The sequence below is a fragment of the Sitodiplosis mosellana genome, unplaced genomic scaffold, assembly GCF_009176505.1.
Source record: "Sitodiplosis mosellana isolate CC-2019 unplaced genomic scaffold, AAFC_SMos_1.0 Smas_scaffold_1, whole genome shotgun sequence".
Lineage (NCBI taxonomy): Eukaryota > Metazoa > Arthropoda > Insecta > Diptera > Cecidomyiidae > Sitodiplosis > Sitodiplosis mosellana.
In genome coordinates, this window is record NW_022595244.1 from 19,033,727 (window position 1) to 19,043,559 (window position 9,833).

Here is a 9,833-nt window from a genome sequence, read left to right on the forward strand (position 1 = left end):
TATGGATTCAGATAAGCGCTCTCCGCATGTTTCACACTTCAATATTTATGGAAAAACTTTTTGGCCATTCTCGGTTCGATCCACTTTATTTTTATGATTTATTGAACGTTTTCACACGCACATCGAAGTAGTCACAAGAATCTTAGCGAAAAGGACAAATATCTTTATCGCATCAAGATACGATAGGGCAATCGTATGGCAACATTGAATATTAATGCAGAAATTCTTGTTTTCACTTCGAAATTGATTTGTCATTGCGTTCGATATTCTCCCGCAAATAGTTTACTCAGTCCTGCAGTGAGTGCGTTCTTTTGAAGTTCTTTTTGGCTATGAGTGAGTGATACAATGTCAAGTTTTCCATAGGCGTGGAATAAGAGGAGTTGGTCGAATCCATTTAACCCGAATGAAGATGAAAAGTTTCATTTTTATGGAGATTTCTTTATTTCTCATTTTGGTTTGTGTCGATTCCATTAAAAAAAAACTTTATCCATTTCACCATACATGATGTTATTCATCGGCTTCCCCTGCCCCTGCCCCTGCCCCTGCTCCAATTTGCTGACCAGTCCAATTGTTCTGTTAACATTCTGTGCCGATGACTATACATAAATTCCATTGGCAAATTTGACAAGCCATATTTATTTATTGCTCCATCTCATGATGATAGTATCGGCACGCCTCTCAATGGCTGTCACATTACAGAGCCGTTAAGCAAAATTTTATTGCACATAAAAACTGTCAATCGAAATCAATAAACAAGACATAAATAAAATTCAAAATGAAAGACACATTTTTATGATCAGAAAATTCGTAATTTTATTTGCGGATAATTTTACTAATGCATTAGACACTCATTTAATGCGGCCTTTATGGTTGAGTGGTAAGACAAAGAAAAATAGCACGATAGTCTCCAATGAATGGAAAAATTGTCTCGTCACATTTTTTTCATCAGACTTGGAATCCATTGCAATAAAATCTGAATTTCTACGTCATTTCTTTTTTTTTCTCCATCTCTTTTGATGGTGGATTGTGTATAGTTGTAGCTTACAATCAAAATTAGACTTAAACATTTATTTTTTTGAAGTTCGAACACGTTTAGGCACTTGCAAATCAAATGTTCTTTTCAAATTCGTTCAAAAAGATTTTTATACACATTCTTCTGTTGATTTTGATAGTTGCGCCAAATTTCCTTAGCTCGTTGGTATTCGTTTTGAATATTTTTGTCCAATGGCAACGATCGATATGCCTGCTCTAAATCGACTAGAGCATCATCGTAGTTTTTCAGCACGACATGAGCTTGGCCTCGCCGGTACAGTGCCTTTGCATTGTTTGGATCATTCAGTAGTACCTCATCACATGAGTTCTTTGCATTCTCGGCATTATTCAACTTCAATTCCACCGCAGCAATATTCAGGCAAACAACTGAGTTAATCTGATGCAAGGCTTGCAATTTCTCTCGTAATTGCTGCACAGTCAAACCTTTTCGATGTATTGCCTCCAATTTGTCCTTCAAATAATTGAAATAGCGCAAGGTTTTCTTATATTTACGATTGGCGTCAACGTATTCCTTATTCCCGAAAAACAAATTGCCCGCAGTTTTTATCGATTCAAGAATTGCAACCGCTTGCTCAATCTACGGAAAATAAAATGTGTTCAAATGATTTCGATTTAATTTTCTATCTTTTTAATTCAAAATAAATACCGTAAACTCATTCGCCTTTTGATCCCAGTCTTCTGGGAAGGGTGGTAATTTTTCTCCGCTTCTATCATCATCACAAAAACTCCAATCGTCACCCGATCGAATCTCACCGCAATTCTGAATGGTCATTTCCTGTTGGTTAAATGCATTTCTATTAGGTTTGAAGGATATTGCCGAAATAAGATAAACTTACCAACAATGGAACCGATTCGTCAGATGCCAATTTTTCCATTTCTTGCAAGCAGCCAAGGCCACGGAGTACTTTGCCACACACAACATTGGAGCCGTCGCAATGCGGGCTGTCAACGGTTGTCACAAAGAATTGTGAGTTGTTTGTGTTCGGTCGTCCAAAATTGGCCATACCAACCGAACCAGCTTCGTGCTTTTGGAAGTAAGAAATTTTTTTTTTTTTGATTAGAAGCATTAATATGGGATTGCAATGGCTCATTTTTACCGGTAGCGTCAGTGTTTCGTCATCAAAAAATGGCCCGTAAATACTTTCGCCGCTGGTTCCATCATTTTTAACGATGTCACCGCCCTGAACCATGAACAAACGCTGGACTTTATGGAATCGTATGCCCTTGTAATGAAGGGGCTTGCCATTAACTCCGATTCCCTTCTCACCAGTGCACAAACAACGAAAATTCTCAGCCGTTTTTGGCACCAAGTCTTTTCGTAGCTCAATTATTACACGGCCCACTGAAACATTTGCAAATCAACATCATTTTTGCGCACGATTCAATTGCAAAATAACTTACCTGATTCTAAACCAATTTGAATGTCTAAAAATACAATCGGGTTGGTTGGATCAACTGGCTGCTTCAGTTCAGTCATGTTTTTTTTTTCCACTTTGTCACTTAATTACTCCAGCGTAAAACGTCGAACTTCTCCAATTCTCGCTCAAAATACAATGTTTACTATTCAAATACAGACATTTACAGTTTACATGGTTCAATGAATTTCAACTAATGCTAACGTTGAATTTGCTTAAAAAATAAATGCAATGAGCTGGAATTTGTATTGTTTGTCGAGAAATTTGATCCGAGTATCTCTGCAAAAGAGATATTTTGTTTGTGTGTTATTTGTCTGTGCAGCGGCTGTCATTATGTCATTATCAAAGAAGTTTATTTACAATGCCCCTCCATTCGTGACGTGAACGGTTAACGCGCACAGCTAAATGGTTTGAGTCTAAACTAAATCAACGCGATTCGAATCTCTGTAGACAAATGTAAGTTTGAAATTCGGTTTTTATCAGTAAAAAATACGAGTAAATTTTTTGTTCAAGTTCAAGTTCAGTTTTATTTTCAATTGTTCTGATTTTATTGTTGTTATTGTTATTCATACATTATCTTTCATTATGTTTCGCCATTGAAATGATTAAAATTCATTTTTTGAAAAACAATCGTAGTTCATTTTGTTCCTTTGTCTCCATTGCTACCAATGTCAGTCAATACATAATAATCGCAGGCAAAAAACAACATTTATCGCCGATAATTTTTTTTCACACATATTCCGTTGAATTTCCTGTTTATGTGGGAATATGGTCATTCAAAATTGCGTCAAAAACAATGTTACGCGGGATAGAGTATAAGCTCATCTTAATGAAAGTATCTTTTGATACAATTGCAAAATGGATTTATTACATATATACTAATTGTCTCCGTCAGCGATACATTTAACGCGACGAGTTTATTCTTATAATTTTCTCTCTTTTGTTTCACAACCTCTTGAATGGAAGATAAGAAATTTTTCGAAACATGTATTCGCATTGCAATTTTTGTTGTTGTTGTCAAAAACGAAAATTTCAATTTATTTGAGCATGAGGTATATAATTGTTTCTTTTTTTCGCAATTGGAATGAAGGAAATTGACTTTTTATTACGTATATTAACATACAAGTTCAATAAATAAACATCTATGTATTTAAAAATTTTAACGGTGTTTTTATTTTGGTGTTTCATTCGGAATTCGAAATTCGAATTTAAAATGGCCGATAGAGTGCTCTGCAGTCAACAATTCATAATAGCTGTCATTCGTATGTGGAAGAAAATTCATTATTACTACTGCTGTAGCCGGAGATACACGATCGTATTCGCAAAAATAATAAGAAAATGTGACTAAATTACAAAATAATTCGTTCGAAAACGAATCAAATCAAAGTTTAGGTGCATTTTTGCTGGCGTAACAAACAAAATTGATTGAAAATGAGCTCAACCGAAGCAGACAATATCGATAAACAATACAAAAACTATGAAATTCTAAGCGACGCTAAGGAAAAAAAATTTGAGGTTAGTATTTCGATTTTGTGACATTAGACGTGGTATTTATTTATTTATTCATCAAATAATCCTTTTTTTTACATTTTAGCATGAAACAGAATATCGTGAAATCAAATTTAATGATAAATCTGTATTGGCTGGCATTGTAAGTACTCGCTTCTTTCATAGTGAACTTTGATTTTTTTCTATTGCAATGAAATTGAATTCAAATATTCGCATTGATTCGTGATTTTAGTTCAGCAAAATTTCGTCTAGAGACGAACTCACCAGAGACAGATACTTCAAATTTCTTGGAATTGAGCTTAGGCAGTTAGAAAAAAAGTTAATCTCCGATGAGATTGAAATATTCATCATTGATGGGCTCAAACAGATCCTACAGGTAGAAAAATATTTACAATTGGGTGACATTTTTGTGAAATTTGATGTAATGTGTTTTGGTTATAGGATGTGACAGTCGTTGAATTCGAAATTTGTATGAATATTTTGGCTGAAACCAAATTGGGTACAACGCCCGAAGGAAAATCCGAATTAGTTGCATTGGCTGTTCAACAGGCACACCTCAACGATGAAAAAGAACCAGTCATTATCAAAAATGAGGATGTTGAACGCTTCATTTTGTGTGCTACCCATGCACTTCCGTATTTTTCGGTAAGAATTTTATGAAATAGTTCTAACATTGTTCGGTGGACCATGTATGTGTGAGATTTCAAACTGAATTGTGTGTCTTTCTCAGGCGACGATTGAATCAACGCCATTCATAAAATACGCTTGTGAAAAACTATTCCCTTTGCATAAATGGAGACAGATTGGCGTCCAAGACAGTGATCGAGATGCACAACATTTGCGCGTTTTGAAAATTGTGGCAGAGATAAGTGACTTTTGTGGAACTCTCGATGCTCCAAACGAGAAAATTCATGCTATTTTCAATGTTCTTCGGGTAAAACTGCATAATCAATTTTGCTTCAATATTTCAATAGAATCGTGTAATTCATGTTTTAAACGTTTTAATTCCTTTGTAAACCACCTGAATTAACATTTTCGTTATAAATGTTCAGGAATATATGCCAATCAGCGAGGGAGACGAGAATTCATCGTTCAAATTTTCGCATGCTGAATGCTTGTTATACGTCCTACGCAATGTTGCCAAACAAAGTGTCGAATATTTCACATTCGATGATGCAAAGGAGGAATTCCAATCATTGCAGTATTTGGCTGTTATCACACAGGGGTAAAAACTGATTTTGAATAAACCAAATTAACAGAAACATCCAATCCATGGAATCTATTGACCAATCATTTTCATCTTCGCAGGAATATTAAAAAGTTGGAAGACGCTATCATAAGCAACCTACCGAAAAAAAGCGATGATGACGCCACCATAAATGAGCGTCGAATCATATTCACGGCATTGAAAACGACATCGAATATCAGCAAATTGATTGGCAGCATAATCCACAGTTCAACCATTTTCCATCCAGTACAATTGTCGTGGATCCCAAAGAAGAACAATGTAAAGTTCAATTACAGACCATGTCGTTTGATGGCTACTGATTTTCTGGATCAAATTGGCATAATGAGAAGAAATATTACATAAATGGACTTTCATTTCCATTTTCAGAGTTCGGACAAACGACAAGCACCAATCACATTCCAACCAGATGGGCATAACGATGCAAAGCGCAAGAAGATCTTTATGGGTAACGTATTAAATTATTCGAACAACAGAAATAACAATCGTAGCGTGAACGTTTACTAATAATATGGCATTATTTTTCACGTCGTTTCTTATCGGCAAATTTTCAACCGGATGTTATCTAAGAATAAAATACTCTCAGTTCTTTACACTTTTAGCCCGAAAGCAATCAAACATTGCAATAAGAATATTGCACTCACACCGCTTTCGCCCTTAAATTGCATTTCTTTTTCAATGTTTGTAATAGAATTTCTAAATTGAAACAGATTGCCCAAATGAAGACACCATTGATGCTCTTGGATTACCGAATGATGAAAACCCATGGCAAGAAGAGAAGTCAGCCCTCCAAATTCAAATCGATGACTTGCGAACAAAATTGATCGGGCTAGCGAATCACAACGAAGATTTGCAGGAAGAAATCAACAATTTGAAAACTGAAGTCGACAATTTGAAAACTGAAGTCGACAATTTGAAAACTCAAGGAAAAAAATGTACTTGCGGAGCTATGAATGGCACTTTGTAATTATCTAAGTAGCTGGACGCTACTGCATCCGGTGTGTTTACTATTTAACACATTATTATATCTTTTTTCATTATTCTTTGAATAACTATTAATTAATTTATTCATATGAAGACAGCAATTAAAATTTATGCTATGGCTTAGACAGCCATAAACTTTATTAAAGTAAAGCAGAAAGAAATGATTTTTTCTCTCTTTCTTCTATGATTTATCCTTTTCAATAATTTTAATTACAATTAAAGAATAGATTTCAACTTAATATCATTTTGTTAGCCTACTGACGGGATGCAAAATCATATTTCCCTTTCACAAAATACTAAATAAACAACAATATATACAGTTTTTTTCGTCTATTTTACAAATGTTAACATAAAATGCCACCGGAAAATTTCATTTCGTTGTTGATTGTGACCACTTCTTGAGCTTCATATTCTGTGAAAACGATAACACGCAGAATCATAACACTTGGAATTCTCAAGTTGAAAGTGTTTGGATATATCAGGCTACATTTAGATTTTTTCTAAAGACAATTAAGCTCGCGCTTAATGCAAACACACTGAACGCAACGAAGAAAGTACAATGAAATTGAAATTATGCTTCACGAACAAAATCTGGCATGAAAACTTTTGCGTTTTGCATTGATTATTGATGTCAAATATCTTTTTAGAAATTTTCCCCAAAATGAATTTATCGACTGCATTTTAATGCACTTCTGAATTTTGTGTTCATCATCTCTTGTTTTTCTTTTTCTTCTTTTCCGTTTTCGGCACAACCCACTTTAGTTTCGACAGCATTGATGGGAACACACCTTTGAAAATAAGTTAGTTAATGATAGTTGTCCGACGCATTGGTGGCCGGACAAACTACCATCGCAAATCGATTTAATTTTTACAAATAATATTGATCGGTGAGTCGTTTTGAGCCAATATTTTTTTTCTGTCGAAATAATGCCATATTTCCAATTATTTATTATTGTCCCATCATGATGAGTTAACAATCGTGCCGAAAACTAATTAACTATGCATCCTCTGTTCGCCGGCAACCGACCAACAGCAAAAAGTGTTTGAAACGAAAATAAAAACGCACAGTTTTCAGACGATTGCATGCGATCGATGCCTAATGTTCATGAGAGGCAAATTACAACAGGTGACTACATGAGGAATGGGCGAAAAATGGCAACGAAATGAAAAGACGATATGACATGGGCATTAAACATTCATTTGGAATTCTGGTGGAATGAAAACAACAGATTCGGTTCGGAGTTTATAGTGTTTTCGAAAGCGTGAGTGTATGAACGTAAATTGAAGCACGCACACGGATTTTTGATCACTTTTTTCATGTGTGCTATTCACCTTTTTCAAATTCTTAATGCAAAATGCCCGAAATTGTGGCAAAAAAGACAGATGCTTCGAAAAGTCACATCACGCTCATTGATATTTGTCAGTCTAAATACAAATTATATGCAGTTTTATGGTTCTTTTATTGTCGTGACAATTGGGTATGCCGAATTAATGAAGGAAGCAACGGAGAAACATTGACCGCAAAAAAAAAAACAGACATAAGACTTTGTTGACAATGGACAGAACAAATAATCGAAGAAAAAGAAAGAAATTATTTTACCTGTCATTAGAGTAACATGTGCTATTCGTGAAAATCTACCAGCAGACAAGTGAAACTGAAATCAAAATTCTTTTAATTTGGCATGCAAAGCACGCATATCAATTTTCAAGCGAGTTGCATGTTCACCAGTGAAGAAAAAAGTGCTCCCGCGCCGTTTGCAATAAAACATGCACACCAAAAGATGAAACGAATAATGTTTTGATCGTTCAACGCTTGAATTTTGATATGAATGCGAAAGTCTAAGCAAATATTCAAGAATGAATCACAAACAAACAAATTAAACGCAAAACAAAACATTGTGGAAGTGCAATGAACGCTGATGAATGAAATTCGTGGAATTCGTCATAAAATGCGGAAATAACATCGAATGTGTTCCTGCGAAAAAGCCACACCAAAGTCAAACACCTGCATAAACTTTGTTTACGTACATGTTGTTGTTTTTTATGTTTTTTATGTTCATCGCTAAATTTTATTTGTCATTAAATAGATTTCAGTTGTTATTTTAGTAGTACAATGAATTTACTGTGTTAGTCCAGTTTTATTGTGTGTTTATTGGTATTGTTCACATGTGATTTTCGTAATAAATGTTTTTGATGATTTCTCAAAATTTGTTATCGATCTAATATTTCGTACTATCATTATTTATTTGCATTTTCCATTTAGAAGAGGGGGCGAAAAACCATTTATCGTTTAATATAATTTTGTATTTTGTATCTTGTATATATTTTTTCCTGTATATATTCTTGTAGCAATGTTATTGTAAAAATGTTGTTGTTTTTTTTTTTCTCTTTTGCTTTGTATTTTATTAAGTTTTTAATCACTAGTTTACATTTTGTTTGTGTGTATAAATATCGGGTTGCTATTTTGAATGTGTTTGTATTTTTGCTTGAGGGGGCGTATTTATGTTGCTCATTTTAGTATTTACCACTTAAAAATTAGAATTCCACTACAAACTAAGAATTTTTTTTTCATTTGATAGGAAAAAACAGTAAATGTCAAAAGGAGTAAAATGTTCTGTTTCGACCGGTGCGTTCCAAGCACTGTCCGCAACGGTATATCGCGATTTGTGTGGGAATTGAACCCATGTGGTAAGCGGAAAACAAAAAAAAATAATCAAACCATATACATATCATTTCAAAATTCGCTGCTTCATCACTTGACTTTATCTTATATTCCTTTATCTCGTTTGCTCTTTGCCTTAAAATTGCGCATCAAAGTGACTGCACATTCAAACAACTTAGCTTAACATTGCCGTTCGATATGCCCATCGCATATATGCTTTCATGCCTGATACGAGTACAGTGAAATATCAAATCAATGACATCAACTAAATTCTACCAAACATATGAATATGGAACAAAAACAAAAAGGGTGGAAATAATATAGTAGTATTAATTCATAAACAAAATGAAAAAAAGAAACGACAATAAACTTAAGAGATTTGCGATTTTATTAAATTGTTTTTTCAAAACGTGTTGCACCATAATTCTTCATCTTCTAAATATCTGTTTACTGTTAGTTAGGTTTTTGTTTTTATTGTTGTTGTCTACAGGAAAGTATGTTAGTTGTGTATTCATCCTAGACGTTTATTGTTATACACCGAAAAGTTGTTTTTTCTCTACAAAATAAAAAGAGACCATCCTCAATAAATCAGAAATTGTTCTAATACGTGTTTGTATTGAGTTTTTTTTTTTATCGAAAAAAGTTTTCGTTTTGACGACTTCAATGTATCTAAAAAATTGTTTTTAATTTTTTTTCTTTCATTATTTTACCGTTGAATTCTTCCTCGAATCGAGAAAAAAAGATATCATTCGGAAATTTCGAATGCAAAATAGCGGGCATTGGTGCTTAAATTATATACTTTTATAAGTTGATCGCCACAATTAGAGCAATCGGTCAATTACTTATTTTAGTTTTCATTTGAATTGAGAACATTTGACATCGAACCATGTAGTTTATTTACAAAAATTTCGCCGAAAACGATTCATGGCTTCAAATCGAATAGATTCAATACACGCAATGATTT

At 33.9% G+C, this 9,833-nt stretch overlaps 2 protein-coding genes across 2 annotated transcripts; one reads left to right on the forward strand and one right to left on the reverse strand.

Annotated features, from left to right (window-relative positions):
• Positions 1-787: 787 nt before the first annotated feature.
• On the reverse strand, positions 788-2,817 carry LOC129571675 (peptidyl-prolyl cis-trans isomerase D). The gene is made up of 5 exons (XM_055451493.1): positions 2,455-2,817; positions 2,151-2,395; positions 1,890-2,078; positions 1,700-1,828; positions 788-1,630 (listed from the first exon to the last, which is right to left on the reverse strand). The coding sequence occupies exons 1-5, from the start codon at positions 2,528-2,530 to the stop codon at positions 1,121-1,123; spliced, it is 1,149 nt and encodes a 382-aa protein (XP_055307468.1). The 5' UTR covers positions 2,531-2,817; the 3' UTR covers positions 788-1,120.
• Positions 2,818-3,748: 931 nt separating this feature from the next.
• LOC129571754 (apoptosis inhibitor 5 homolog) lies at positions 3,749-6,526 on the forward strand. Its single transcript, XM_055451614.1, has 9 exons — positions 3,749-3,983; positions 4,063-4,119; positions 4,210-4,353; positions 4,419-4,622; positions 4,708-4,911; positions 5,030-5,202; positions 5,286-5,484; positions 5,593-5,671; positions 5,934-6,526. Exons 1-9 carry the CDS (start codon positions 3,900-3,902, stop codon positions 6,188-6,190), a joined length of 1,401 nt encoding a protein of 466 aa, XP_055307589.1. The 5' UTR covers positions 3,749-3,899; the 3' UTR covers positions 6,191-6,526.
• The last annotated feature ends 3,307 nt before the right edge of the window (positions 6,527-9,833 follow it).